Source organism: Hypanus sabinus, chromosome 10 (genome assembly GCF_030144855.1).
Source record: "Hypanus sabinus isolate sHypSab1 chromosome 10, sHypSab1.hap1, whole genome shotgun sequence".
Taxonomy (NCBI): domain Eukaryota; kingdom Metazoa; phylum Chordata; class Chondrichthyes; order Myliobatiformes; family Dasyatidae; genus Hypanus; species Hypanus sabinus.
The window spans coordinates 18,920,654-18,935,440 of NC_082715.1; the positions used below are offsets into that span (position 1 = coordinate 18,920,654).

A 14,787-nucleotide genomic window follows, 5' to 3' on the forward strand; every position below is an offset into this window, starting at 1 on the left:
ACAAAGCTTATTGAATTTTTTGAAGAGGTTACGAGGAAAGTTGAGGAGGGTAAAGCAGTGGATGTTGTCTATATGGACTTCAGTAAGGCCTTTGACAAGGTTCCACATGGAAGGTTAGTTGGGAAGGTTTAATCTTTAGGTATTAATATTGAAGTAGTAAAATGGATTCAACAGTGGCTGGATGGGAGATGCCAGAGAGTAGTGGTGGATAACTGTTTGTCAGGTTGGAGGCCGGTGACTAGTGGTGTGCCTCAGGGATCTGTACTGGGTCCAATGTTGTCTGTCATAAACATTAATGATCTGGGTGATGGAGTGGTAAATTGGATTAGTAAGTATGCAGATGATACTAAGGTAGGAGGAATTGTGGATAATGAAGTAGGCTTTCAAAGCTTGCAGAGAGATTTAGGCCAGTTAGAAGAATGGGCTGAATGATGGCAGATGGAGTTTAATGCTGATAAGCGTGAGGTGCAACATTTTGGTAGGAATAATCCAAATAGGACATACATGGTAAATGGTAGGGCATTGAAGAATGCAGTAGAACAGAGTGATCTAGGAATAATGGTGGATAGTTCCCTGAATGTGGAATCTCATGTGGATAGGATGGTGAAGAAAGCTTTTGGTATGTTGGCCTTTATAAATCAGAGCATTGAGTATAGGAGTTGGGACATAATGTTAAAATTGTACAAGGCATTGGTGAGGCCAAATTTGGAGTATTGTGTACAGTTCTGGTCACCGAATTATAGGAAAGATGTCAACAAATTAGAGAGAGTACAGAGAATATTTACTAGAATGTTACCTGGGTTTCAGCACCCAAGTTACAGGGAAAGATTGAACAAGTTAGGTCTTTATTCTTTGGAGCGTAGAAGGTTGGGGCGGGGGGGACTTGATAGAGGTATTTAAAATTATGAGGGGGTAGATAGAGTTGATGTGGATAGGCTTTGTCCATTGAGAGTAGGGGAGATTCAAACAAGAGGACATGTGTTGAGAGTTAGGGGGCAAAAGTTTAAGGGTAACACAAGAGGGAACTTCTTTACTTAGAGAGTGGTAGCTGTGTGGAATGAAGTAGAAGTGGTAGAGGCAGGTTCAGTGTTGTCATTTAAAGCAAGATTGGATAGGTATATGGACAGGAAAGTAATGGAGGGTTATGGGCTGAGTGCAGGTCAGTGGGACTAGGTGAGAGTAAGCATTCGGCACGGACCAGAAGGATCGAGATGGCCTGTTTCCGTGCTGTAATTGTTATATGGTTATATGGTTATGGTGAGGTTGTATAAGGCATTGGTGATGCCAAATATGGAGTATTGTGTGCAGTTTTGATCACCAAATTACAGGAAGGATTTTAATAAGGTTGAAAGAGTGCAGAGAAGGTTTACAAGGATGTTGCCAGGACTTGAGAAACTGATTTACAGAGAAAGGTTGAATAGGTTAGGACTTTATTCCCTGGAGCGTAGGAGAATGAGGGGAGATTTGATACAGGTCTATAAAATTATGATGGGTGTAGATAGAGTGAACGCAAGCAGGTTTTTTCCACTGAGGCCAGGGGAGAAAAAAACCAGAGGACATGGGTTAAGAGTGAAGGGGGAAAAGTTTAAAGGGAACATTGGTGGGGGGCTTCTTCTCAAAGAGAGTGGTGGGAGTGTGGAATGAACTGCCAGATGAAGTGGTAAATGCAGGCTCACTTTTAACATTTAAGAAAAACTTGGACAGATACATGGATGAGAGATATATGGAGGGATATGGTCCAGATGCAGGCCAGTGGAACTAGGTAGAAAAATTGTTTGTCACAGCCAAGAAGGGCCAAAAGGCCTGTTTCTGTGCTGTTATGTTCTATGTTTACTGAGAACTTTCCCCTGTTCTCACCCAAGTCTATTGAGCCAAAGCCTGCTCCACTCCCCAGCACTAATTGTAGCCTGCGAAAAGGAACCGTAAACTGTATATTTCTTTATCAAACTTCGCACTGCATCACCAATGGACAACCTCTCACGCTGACTGTAGTCCGCTGATGTATAATGTTTACATCATCATCATGAAGTGCTTTGAGGGGCCACGGCTCACATTAGCTCCCACCCACTACTATTCACCTACCACTGAAACAGGGTCATTGCAGATGCTATCCCTCTAGCCCTACTTTCACCCCTGGAGCATTGGACTTAAAAGACACCATGTTGGACTATTGCTTATTAGCTATAGCTTTGTCTTAGATAATTCCATGCAAACATCGTCCAACTCCTAGACTTGGGAATCAACACATCCCTTTGCAATTGGGTCCATGACTTCCGACTAACACACTGCAAATCCACAAGGACAGGCAACATCTCTGGTGTGATTATTCTCGATGCTGACACACTGTACACCTACAACTGCATAGCCAGAGTCTGCTCCATCTACAGCAGGGGCTCCTGACCTGGGGTCTATGGACCCCACCGTTAATGGTAGGGGTCCGTGGGACAAAAATGATCTACAAGTTCACGGATGATACCCCTGTGGTGGGCCATATCTCAAATAACGATGAGTACAGGGAGGACAGCCTGCTGACATGGTGTCATGACAACAATCTTTCTCTTGCCATCAGCAAAACAAAAGAGCTGGTCATTGACTTTAGGAGGGTGAAGCAAGGCACATGCTCCTGTTTGTAGCAAGAGTGCTAAGGTTCAGAGCTCCATGTTGCTAGGGCCGAACATCACCAATTGTCTGTCCTGGTCTAAGAAAGCCACAGTTAAGAAACCTTACCGACACTGCTACTCCCTCACAAGTTAAAGAAATCTGGAGTGTCCTTGTTGTCCCTCATTCACATGTGGCTTGGCTACCAAGCCCAGCAGACCTTTTTCTACTGACAGGAGAAGGGATAAAGGTGCATTTCTGGTGCCTGAAAACCAGTTGCTTTGGGCAGATGGGGCTCGTCAGCTTATCTAGGAGAGGGAAAACTCTGATCTCAAACCTCCTCTGCCTTGCGGCTATACCCACGCATGGAGTAAGCCCCCAGGCAAAAATCAAGAGCTGGAGCCGCTAAGGCAGCCTCACATCAAGTTCAAAGCATATACTAGCAACTCTTTGTGACACCACTGATGCCAAACTATAACTGGTCCCTGCTTTTCCTTTGGATTTGTCAGCTGCTTGGAGAGGGGGAGCCTGCTGCACGGGCCACAGCCTGCTCTCCATATCGTACTGCCCTGGCATGCATACTGGTTTACTTATCACACTGAGAGCTGGGACGCAATACCAACTGTCCAGCAGGAGGGCCTCCTTGTAGCACATACGTTCTAACCTGGGCAGCATCCTGGTAAACATGCTACGATATGGTATGGGCCTCTGTGTGTCAGGGTTGACCATCCTAGCTGTCTAGATAGGCAAGCCTATACACTACAATATGGTGCCCATGAAGCCAGCTTGCTCTTTCCATGCATCTGATGAACCAGGCAGAGGTCGGTACAGTTTGTCACCAGCAGTGTCACAGGTGCTGCCAGTCAGCGTCGAACTCAATGTAAAACTGCCTTAGGGACTCCGGCTCCGGACTCCACACCCCTCCCCCACACCCTGGGTGTTTCTCCCGAAGCATCCCTCAAGAGTGGTAAACAGCAACCAACTCTTCTGTAAAGATATCACTAAATTACTGAGCAGGTGCCAGGTGAAGAAAATTAACTTTATTGTCTTAACTTTTATCAGCTGTTTCACAAAGTTTAAAAAAAAAGGACCAGACTGTACATTAACAACCTGTTACTGTTTGCACTGGACGTGGAGTATGTCCAGTAAAAACTGACTAAAATCAGTCACAACATGGTTAAAAAAATGAAAATAAAACAAATTGTGTTAAAAGGCTGAATACTCTAACTAGGTCATTCACTATTTTACTATAAATATCATAGTTCTTGATACAACACACACATAACACATGGTTATCAAGCGGTACAACTTCACAACAATGACCACTGCCTCAATGAAATTCTGAGCAGACACTAACTAGCCCAGTCTTCATTGATTACACTCATACAAGTAATTTCTCACTTACCTGACAGGAGCTTTGAAGAGATTTTAAATTTATTTTCCTCTCCCTATCTTCTGTAGACAGGAATTAATGTAAGCCAAACATTAAAGAGAACTCCCCTCTCTTCCACATTTCTTGAAAATTGTGAACATTGACAAGCCAGGTTTGAATGAAAAGGGCAGTTCCCTCCTTTTGGCAACACCTCCCAAAACTTCAAACCTCCCAAGGTATATAAATGAAACCCAATCCATGCTTCAGAAGGTGGGATAATCATTACACTTTAAGTTTATAAACAGTGTGATTTAAGGGAAGAGAAGATTAAGTGTTACAAAGAATGTAAATAGAAACTGTGACCAAGTTTGTCCTGTAACCAGCTGCAGATTAGGTTTGATGTGATTACAACACAAATTAAATCAATTCTGTGATTGCCTTTCTAAGTGATGTAACCCCTTCAACCATGCAAAAACAGCAATGTTTTGAATTTTCACTCTGATTAGTTTTCATTTTGCTTTACTGTTGTTAGTTTCAACTGTTGTTTTGAACACAATTAAAATAGCTTATTTTATTAATTCATTTGGTTGAAAGTAAGCTGCAGAGTGTTATAAGCTCAGTTAGCTCCACATGGACACTAGCCTCCATAGTATCAAGGAGTGTTGCCTCCATCATCAAGGATGACCATCACTCAGGACATGCCCTCTTCTCATTGCTACCATCAGGAAGGAGGTACAGGGGCATGAAGGCACACACAAGATTCAGGAACAGCTTCTTTCCCTCTGCCATCTGATTTCTAAGTGGACATTGAACCCAGGAACACTATCTCACCATTTTTTAAATTTCTACATTTTGCACAACTTATTTAATTTAACATATATACATATATTTTAGTGTCAAAAAGTTGTTTTGATGCAACTAGTGTGGCAGTGTAGTGGGCAGTGCTTATTGCTCTCATTTTCAGCTTACACCACTGGCTAGAACTCTTGCAAAAAGGAGTGTGAGTATGCAAGTCGCTCCCTGCCTGTCCAACAGCAAGCCCCCAGTAGTGCCTCCTCGCTGGTAACACATGGAAACTGAACTCCTTCTGGACTCAGGCTGAACGACAGAGGACGAGGAAGAGGTCTGGCCCTTGCACACATAGCACATAGGCTCACCAATGTGTGGACATGTCCTGCTGTCTCACAAACCAGATCTCCAGCTATGGTAAATAGCCCCACTACTTCATGGGCAGCCTTGGGAGAGACAAAGGCTATGGGAGTAAACTCAGACAGCAAATCCAGAGTGGAGCCTCTGAGGTGGCTGGACGTCATTGAACATCCTTCTGGTAGCTGCTGCAGCCAAGCTGGTACCAAACGTATTATAGACAATAGAGAGTAGGTGCAGGATTAGGCCATTCGGCCCTTCGAGCCAGCACTGCCATTCACTGTGATCATGGCTGATCATCCACAATCAGTACCTCATTCCTGACTTCTCCCCATATCCCTTGACTCCAGTATCTGTAAGAGCTCTATCTAACTCTTTCTTGAAAGCATCCAGAGAATTGGCAGAGCATTCCATAGATCCGCAACTCTCTGGATGAAAAGTTTCTCCTCAACTCCGTTCTAAATGGCCTGCCCCTTATTCTTAAACTGTGGCCTCTGGTTCTGGACTCCCCTCGACATCGGAAACATGTTTTCTGCCTCTAGCATGTCCAATCCCTTAATAATCTTATATGTTTCATATGGTTCTTGTATTGCTTCATAAGCTTTCCTTTAGACTACACTGGTGAGGCCGACAGGAGTTCCTTGACAAGTGGGCATCTCAGGATCTACATGCCTTCCACCCAGGCTTGTGATGATAATCATCATCACCCATTGTCCTTCGAGACAGACAGGTGCCAACCACTATATATACACACACGCTGCAATTCAGTTTATTTTTTTTCTATTATTATGTATTGCATTGTACTGCTGCCACAAAGTTAACAAATTTCACGACATATGCCAGTGATATTAAACCTGATTCTGATTCTCAGCTTCACCTCATTTTAAAACACTGAACATGATCTTTTAATGCTCCTTGGATGTGGGGATGGTGCCAGAGGATGACAAATATTACACCCTCATTCAAAAAGAATGCAAAGATAACCACAATGACTACAGGCTTAAACAATGTCTCCAGAACTTTTAGAAGCTATTATCCAGAATATGATCAATAGTTGCCTGCAGGAGAATTGATAAAATAAGACAAGCCTTTTGTTAAGGGCAAATCATAGCAAACTTGTTAGAATATTTTTGAGGAACTAACTAGCACAAGTGGAAAGGGTAATGCAGTTTTAAAAAGCTTCAAAAGGTTCATTTATAATCAAAGTATGTATGCAGTATAAGCTCTGAGATTCTTCTTCTCCAGATAGCCACAAAACTAAGAAAAACCATCGAAGTCATTTCAAAGAGAAACAGCAAACCCACACCCCTTGCACACAAAAAAAGAATAACAACACAATCATCAACCACCTACCCCCCCAAATGAAATGCCGTAAGAACTTCAGCCCCCAAATCTCCCATATAAAAACCTAACAAAAACACAACACGATCATCACCAAACCCCTCCCCCCGCCTTCTCCCACACGAAAATTAACGAAAAGGCAACAAAAACATCAGCTCCCAAATTCCCTCCCCCACACAAAAAACAGGCAAAAGCACAGAATGTAAAAGCAATAAGATGGGAAAAGTCCCTAGTCCAATTCTATAAACGCAGAACCTCAGTAACAGCTTCCAGTTGACTTTGTGTATATAGATTTCCAGTGGCACATAAAAGGCTTTGCACATTACACAAAAGGAAAGTTCATAGTACGGACATGAAATTAGATGGACAATATTCAAAGAAATCCTTTGTGAGATATTCTTTTGCGGACTGGAGGAAGGTGAATAGTAGTATTCCCTTTGGATCTGTGTTAAGACTATTGCACTGTGTGATTTATATTAGTGACCAGGACTTAGGGGTGCAAGCCAAGGATTCTAAAATGTGCGGATGACAGGATTGTGAATTATTTGGGCAACAGGGAAAAATAACAGTGTGATAGAGAGGCAGGTGGAAAAGAGACATTAATAGCCCATGATGTGTTATGCAGAGAAATGGGAGGTGATGTCTTATCAAAGGAAGAACAAGGGAGAGGCAATATAGATTAAAAGACATTATTCTAAAAGTGTTACAGAAACAGAGGGCCTCTGGAAAATGGCTGCTTAAATCACTGAATGTGACAAGGAAGGCAAAATATGAAAACAGGGAAGTTGCACTATTTTTTTTACAAGACACTGTTGCAGGCTCAAATGGAGTACTGTGTCTTATTCTGTTCAACATATCATCGGTGGGATATGAAAGCATTAGAGAGGGCCCAGAAAAGATTTTTAACCTTGTTACTAGAATGGGGGATTTTAGTTTCAAGCATAGATTAGATGGGCTTGGGTGATTTCTTTGAAGAATGGACCAAGGGGATATTTGATGGAGGTCTAACAAATCTTGAGGGATCTGAACAGTGTGGATAGTCGGAGGCTCATCACTCTGGTGGTGGGTTCAAGGACCGCACCTCAAAGGATAAAATAAAGGGAAGATTGTGGATTGTTGGGAAGCCATTTTATGCAGTATGTGGTTGGAATATGGGATGCAAAGCCCACAGATGCGGTTGACTCAGATTCAATTGTGGCCATCGAGAGGGAATTGGATGAATAAATTAATTTTGTTTATGTATTGAGATACAACATAGAATAGGCCCTTCAGGATCTTTGAGCAGTACCACCAGCAATCCCCGAATATAATCCTCGCCAAATCATGGGACAATTTACAATGACAAATTAACCTACCAACCAGTACATTTTGGACTATGGGAGGAAACCCATGTAGTCACAAGGAGAACATACAAATTCCTTACAGGCAGAAGAGGGAATTGAACCCGGGTCACTGCTACTGTGAAGTGTTGTGCTAACCACTACGCTATCATGCAGCCCAATAAATCCATGCTGGAGACAAACTTGCAGAGAAAATGTTAGTGGACGGAACTTGAGGGTTGATCTAATCGAGGACCGAGAAGGACACAATAGGCCAAGTGATCTCCTTATATGTTGCAAGTATGATCCAGTGTTGTCTTCAACAAATAATTTTTTTTGTTCTTACCACCGCTGGTATTATAGCAGCTACTTTGGATCTTTGAAAGAGTTACTCAGCTACTCTTATCCTGCTATTTCCCATTGCTCTTTCAAATCCCATTTGTAAGGATAATAATGAATCTGCTCTTTCTGAAAAACGATCACTGCAATCAATAGATTGTAACTTTCCTTTCAGAGTTGAGCTTTTAAATCACCTGCACAAGCTGGCATTTTTTTTTACCATGAACTGAAGTCTCAAAGGCACAGGGCGTTTGCAGCATGGCTTGTATGGGGAGAATTGTGGCAGCAGGTCCCAGGCCCAAGAGCGTATCGAAGTGGCAGGGCCCAGGGCCAAGAGCGAGAATGACCCACTGTAAGCACCAGACCAGATTGAAAAGGACAGAGTGTCGGGGTCCAGAGGCAGGGGATGGGATGTTCAGCTCACTGCTCGAGCAGGTTGACTATTCTCCATGCTGAACTGAGGCTGCAGCTTGCAACTAAAGGGCCCTTGAACTGGCTGTGACTGGCTTCATAACTGTGGAGTCACTTTCAGTTCCAAACGTTATTGCTCACTTTTATTGTTGTCCCCATTTATTCCCCCCCCCCCGGCACTTTGGGCATTTGATGGTCCTTAATTTAAATGGGTTCTATTGGGTTTCTATGTTTTGTGGCTAACTGTAAGGAGACAACTCTTAAAGGTTGTATATAGTATACATACTTTGATAATAAATATACTTTGAACTTTGAAAGTTTTGATATCATTTCCAACCAGCTGTCCCCAAAGTTGTCAGATATGCTTATGCAGACATCTCAGGTGATCAGCCCCAGTCTGCAGCTCCAGCAAGGCCATTGTTCAGGGCTGCATTTCAAGTTAAATCTACAATCCACATTCAGATCTGAATACTGGTTGCTGTTGAAATTAATATTTGATATGTACCCAACTCCAGAATACACCCTAACAGGAGGTGCCAAACCTGATCATACCAAGTTTGGCAGAATCCTTGAAGCCTCACAGAAAAATTATATACATGCAACAACTACTTAGCTCTCTTATTGCAAGATGACTCAAGACACTTAAGCATGTCCTAATTAGGAACGGTCAGCATGGCTTTTCTCAAGGAGGAGACGGATGAAGGCAGTGCAGTGAATATTAGCAAAACACTTGTCAGGGCCCATCACAGTAGGCTCATCTAGAAGGCAAAGGTGCATGGGATCTATGGTCACTTGGCTGTTTGGATGCAGAACTAGCTTGCCATAGAAGACAGAGGGAGAAATTGATGGATTTTGGTCTGGCTAAAGGGCCAGTGAATCACAGGGATTTATACTGGGACCTTAACTTAAATTGTTCACACACATGCAAGGGTTTGTAGCATTATAGTTGATATAGAATATCAAAGGATTTAGCAGGATATAGATCAATTGCAGGTATGAGCATAGAAATGGCACGCAGAGTTCAATTCAGATAAGTGTGAGGTGTTGCTCTTTGGAGGGAGAATTGTAAATGGAAAGTACACCGTTAATGGCAGAATCCCTAACAAAGCTGAGGTACAAAAGAATTTTCAGATCCATGTCCATAGTTCCCCGAAGGTAGTCACAAAAGTCAATAGGATGGTAGAGGTGGTGTATAGCAAGCTTGTCTCTATTGGCCAAAGCACTGAGTTCAAGAATCAGGAAGTTATGTTGCAGCTTTATAAATGTCTTCTTAGGAGGCATCGCGAGTATTGTATTCAATTCTGAGTGCCCCATTATAGGGAGCAGGCCAAGGCAATGGAGAGGGTGCAGAAGAGCTTACTAGGAAGGGTCCTGAAGAAAGATGCTGAACCAACAATTAGACTGTTTGTTCATTTCCGCTGATGTTGCCTGACCTGCTGAGTTCCTCAGCAGTTCCATTTTGTGTGTGGTTCTTGTGTTTATTAGGAATGCTGTCTGAATTGGAGGGCTTGGCCTAAAAGGAATTGTACTGTTAGGAGTGGTGGTGGAGGCAGTTATGTTAGAATCCTTTAAAAGACTCTTAGATAGGCACCTGACTGTACAAAGAGTGAATATAGACCATGTGCAGTGAGAAAAATTTGGTTTAATTAAGCACTATTAATTTAATTAGTTCAACACAATAACATGGGCCAAAGGGCCTATTCTTGTGCTGTACTATTCTCTGTTCCGTATACCTCATAGGCAAGCAGTCAGAAAAAAGTACCACATATAAAGTCAGAGTTACAAGGGAGGAAACTTAAAATCCTAGTTCAGAGATCAAGGGATGTTATAAACCATCAGAGAATTTGCTGCTTCACTCTGTTCTTGCATTCTTAGGATTAATTTGTGACTTCGCAATATACTTAAAAGACTCATCAGTTAGACAGCTACAACAATGAAAATTAAATTAATCAATGGTCTAAAATAAACAAAATCATCAACATCATTGCAGACTATTTGACGCCTGTGTCACACTGACCGAAGAGGAATCAGTTTCTAACATCTGCTGTGTGCTTCAGACTGCACAGTCCTTCTTTTAACCTTCCCCCCCACCCCCATTTCCTCTTGGTAAGCAAAACTTCTGTCTTTACAAAGACCATCAAAAACATACCCTCAACAAACAAGATGATCAAAGGAACATATTGCTAATCAGCACCATTTGGATTAAAACTCAGACAAAAACCAGTGAGGAGATAACTTACTTGCTTTCCTCATTGTCTCTGCATAGCTTTACCTCGAATTGTAATTCAGTTCATCAGGAAGTTGTGGTGCATTGGGTAAGTTGCAAAAATCTTTAGACAGGAACTCGTGCTTCAGTCACTGACTACAACAAATACATTTCACGGCACAGGGAAAAAAAATGCAATTTCTCAAAATCAGATTGAGACGATATGTCACCTTTGCCACCCATTGTTGTTCAGCAGCCAAGCTGTCAAATGCAGCCTGTGCTAGCTCTAAAGACAGCAGTGTGAAGCAGCCAGAAGAACCAGGTGTTGCTGCTTAGGAGGATTTCCTCAAGGGGGGATTAATTCAATTAGGCAATGTGACACAAATTGCAAGTTCAGCATGTTAAGCTATTAGCTTCATTGCGAAAAAGGTTTATTGAACTTCTATTTACTCTAGGGACAGAAAAAAAACCCAACAAAATCACTAACAATTTTTGAGGGGTACATTTATAATCACATTGTATAAATTAGATGGATCTTCGCTGAAAGTGAGAGGGGAAATAAAATCTGGTTCTCTGACCCAGTGCTGCATCTAAGTAGCATCTCAGTCATCACTCACTCTGTCGCCAGCAGTTGCTTACCTGGCCTGTTTCATGGTCATACTAAGCTCAAGGAGACAAATTGCTGGAGGAACTTGACAGATCAGTCAGCATTTATGGCACGGGTTCCCAACCTGGGGTCCATGGATGCCTCAGTTAGTAGTAGCAGTCCATGGCATTAAAAAAAAGTTTGGGAACCCCCGATCCATGGAAGGAATCAATACTTCGGGCCAAGACCTCATTCACGTGTCCTGATGAAAGGTCTTGGCCCGAAATGTTGACTCCATTCTTCTCCATCACTGCTGCCTGACCTGCTGAGTTCCTCCAGCATTGTGTGTGTGGTACTCTGGATCTCCAGCATCTCCAGAATTTCTTGTGTTTAGCTCAAAGAGAGATGACATGGTTTCCCATTCAATGTCTCTCCTTCCCACAGCCCTTGTTTGCCCATTGTTGGCATGTCACCATCCCAGAGGTGTCAGTAATATGCTGTGGATCTGTCCCTGACCTATTTTTCCTTCAATAATGCAACAAATATCTATCTTTTCAGGTGACAGAAGAAATCTTAATGCATTGTGGTCAGAATTGGCTACACCTTGTTCCTCAAACCATGCATGTTGTTTTTAATTCATGCTGAGACTTTAATCATAAATACTTGTATGAAGTAGCTTACGTCATCTGTAATGTAACTGAATATTATATGAAATAAAAATCTGTGTAAGAGCTGGGTGGTGGTGTAACCCATTAGACCATTGTCCTTTTAATCTATTGGACATGCCAGAATGGTATGACAGCAGTTATTATAACATTATTACAGTGCCAGTGTCTCGAGTTCAATTCCATTGCTTCCTCTAAGGAGTTTACACATACTCCGTGTGACTGTGCAGGTCTACTTCGGGTGCTCCGGGTCCCTCCCACGTTCCAAAGGAATACAGATTTGTAGGATAATTTACCAGAATCAGAATCCCGTTTAATATCACTGGCATATGTTGTAAAATTTGTTGTTTTATGGCAGCAGTAGATGGCAATACATGATAATAAAAATCTGTAAGTTACAATAAGTATATACAGTATATAAGAAAAAAATAAATTAAATAAGTAGTGTAAAAAGAGAGGGAAAAAATGTGAAGGTGCCCTCAATGTTGGGGAGGCAAATTCCCAGGAAGGAGCTGGCTGAGTGTGCAACTCTCCACAGCTTTTTCCAATCCTTTTCAGTGGCCCCTCATACAAGACGGTGATGCAGCCAGTTCGAGTGCTTTCCATGGTACGTTTGTAGAAATTTGTGACTGTCTTCGGTGACATAACAAGTCTTCTCAAATTTCTAATGAAATATAACTGCTGTCATGCCTTCTTTATAATTGCATCAATATGATAGCTCTTCAGAGATGTTGACACCTGAGAACTTGAAACTGCTCACCCTTTCCAATCCTGATCCCTCAATGAGAATTGGTGTGTGTTCCCTTGACTTCCCCTTCCTGAAGACGCAACCAATTTCTTGGTCTTACTGACCAAGAAGGTTGACGTTGCAACACCACTCAACCAGCTGACCAATCTCACTCATCACACCTCCGCATCACAATCTGAAATTCTGCCAACAATAGCTGTGTCATCGCCAAACTTATAGATGGTACTTGTGCTGTGCCTAGCCACATGATCATGGTATAGAGAGAGTACAACAGTGGGCTAAGCACCATCCTTGAGGTGTGTCCGTGTTGATCATCAGCAAGAGGAGATGTTATTTCTGATCTGTATAGACTGGTCAACGATCCAGTTGCAGATCAAGGTACAGAGGCTTGAGTTTTGGAGTTTTTTGATTAGAATTGAGACTATAATTTCATTGAACATTGAGCTGTAAGCAATAGCCAGCAGCCTGCCATTGGTATGACTATTGTCCAGGTGGTCCAAGGCTGATTAGAGATCCAGTGAGATTGAATCCATTATCGATCTATTTATAGTCAAATTGCAACAGGTCCAGGTCCCTGCTCAGGCAGGAATTGATTCTAGCCATGACCAAACCCATCACTGTAGATGTGGGTGCCTCTTGTTGATAGTCATTGAGGCAGCTCACTCTGCTCTTCACATGGGTATAATTGGGCAGTGCAGGCTCCTTGGCCCAGAAAGACCTGTTACCAGGCTGTACCTCTAAATAAAATATTAAAAAATAAAGTACAACCTCCACTCACTATTCAAGTAGTTGTAATTCCCTGGGTCAATGATAATGATAGTGGCATCACTCAACATCAAGAAGACAAAAGAAATGAAAATTAACTTCAGGAAGCCAAGAGGTCCTGAACAAGCTCCACTATTCATACATGGTGAAATTGTGGAAAGGGTCTCCAGCTTCATGTTTTTGGGGATGAACGTCATCGAGGAGGTCTCTTGGTCCGTCAACACAACCTCGATAGGCACAACAGCGACTATACTACTTGAGGTGCTTAAGCAGAGCTGATCTGCTGCAAAAATTGATGGCCAACCTTTATCAACGTTTGATAGAGAGCATACTGACAGTGTGGTACTCGAGCTGCAGCAAGTCAGACCACAAAGCACTCCAACAGGTGATTAGGATGGCTCAGCACATCATTAGGACTCAACTTCCTGGAGAGAACCTACAACTCTTGATAGCTATGGCACAATTGTAACATCATTAAAGATCCATCTCATCCATGACCCTAACTGTTCAATCTCCCACAGGGACATCTTAGCCAAGACAGTAAGACCAGAAAACAGCTTCTTTCTGAGGGCTGTTGTGCAGCTGAATAATGCTACACCCCAGACTGCCAATAGCCTTTGAGTGTTATGGACTATCAAAATCGCTTGTTGTATGTAATGTGGGATTTTGTTTGTTTAATTAAGCCATACCACATGCATTGTAAGTACCAGTTTTGCAATGATTCGAGTAGCAGCACAATCTCATTGTCCTGAGCAATGACAATAAAATTCTATTCTATTCTCGTGGGGGTTCTGCCAAATCAAGACATAATACAGGTGTCGGGTCCTGGTGCTGCAAGTAACCCACAGTGCCTCATAGCTGAAAGTTACTAAATTTTATCTCAATCTATTGTAACCAATACAGTACTGGCTCACAACACAATAGAGTGTACTATCAGTGTGATGACAGGTTTGTGACCCTACAGTGACTGTGTGCTGCTCATTTTTAAAATGAATGTACATTTTTAAATACTGCAGCTGCTGGAAATCCAAAATAAAAATAGAAAGTATTCAAAACATTCAGGACACATCAATGTACAGAGAAGCAGATTTAGTGGTTAGCAGCAATTTCAAACAGACTTGTTTTCTCTCTTTCCAAGTTCTGGTGAAGAGTCTTGACCTGAAATGTGTGTGCTTTTACTTAATACATATGCAGTTGTGCACAGACACAGCAAAATGTTGATGAGGACGAACCTCAACATCGGAAAATATCACCAACGGCACAGACAGTTTCAGGGCGAAACAGCGAGAGT

At 42.3% G+C, this 14,787-nt stretch overlaps 1 protein-coding gene across 1 annotated transcript in view; it reads right to left on the minus strand.

The window, feature by feature from the left end:
* cep85l (centrosomal protein 85, like) overlaps positions 1-10,791 on the minus strand; it is a 317,796-nt gene extending 307,005 nt beyond the window's left edge. Inside the window, exon 1 of the mRNA XM_059981465.1 lies at positions 10,767-10,791. Within this exon, the coding sequence (XP_059837448.1) occupies positions 10,767-10,779 (13 nt within the window). The 5' untranslated portion in view covers positions 10,780-10,791. The remainder of the gene's footprint in view (positions 1-10,766) is intronic.
* Between the last annotated feature and the right edge of the window lie 3,996 nt (positions 10,792-14,787).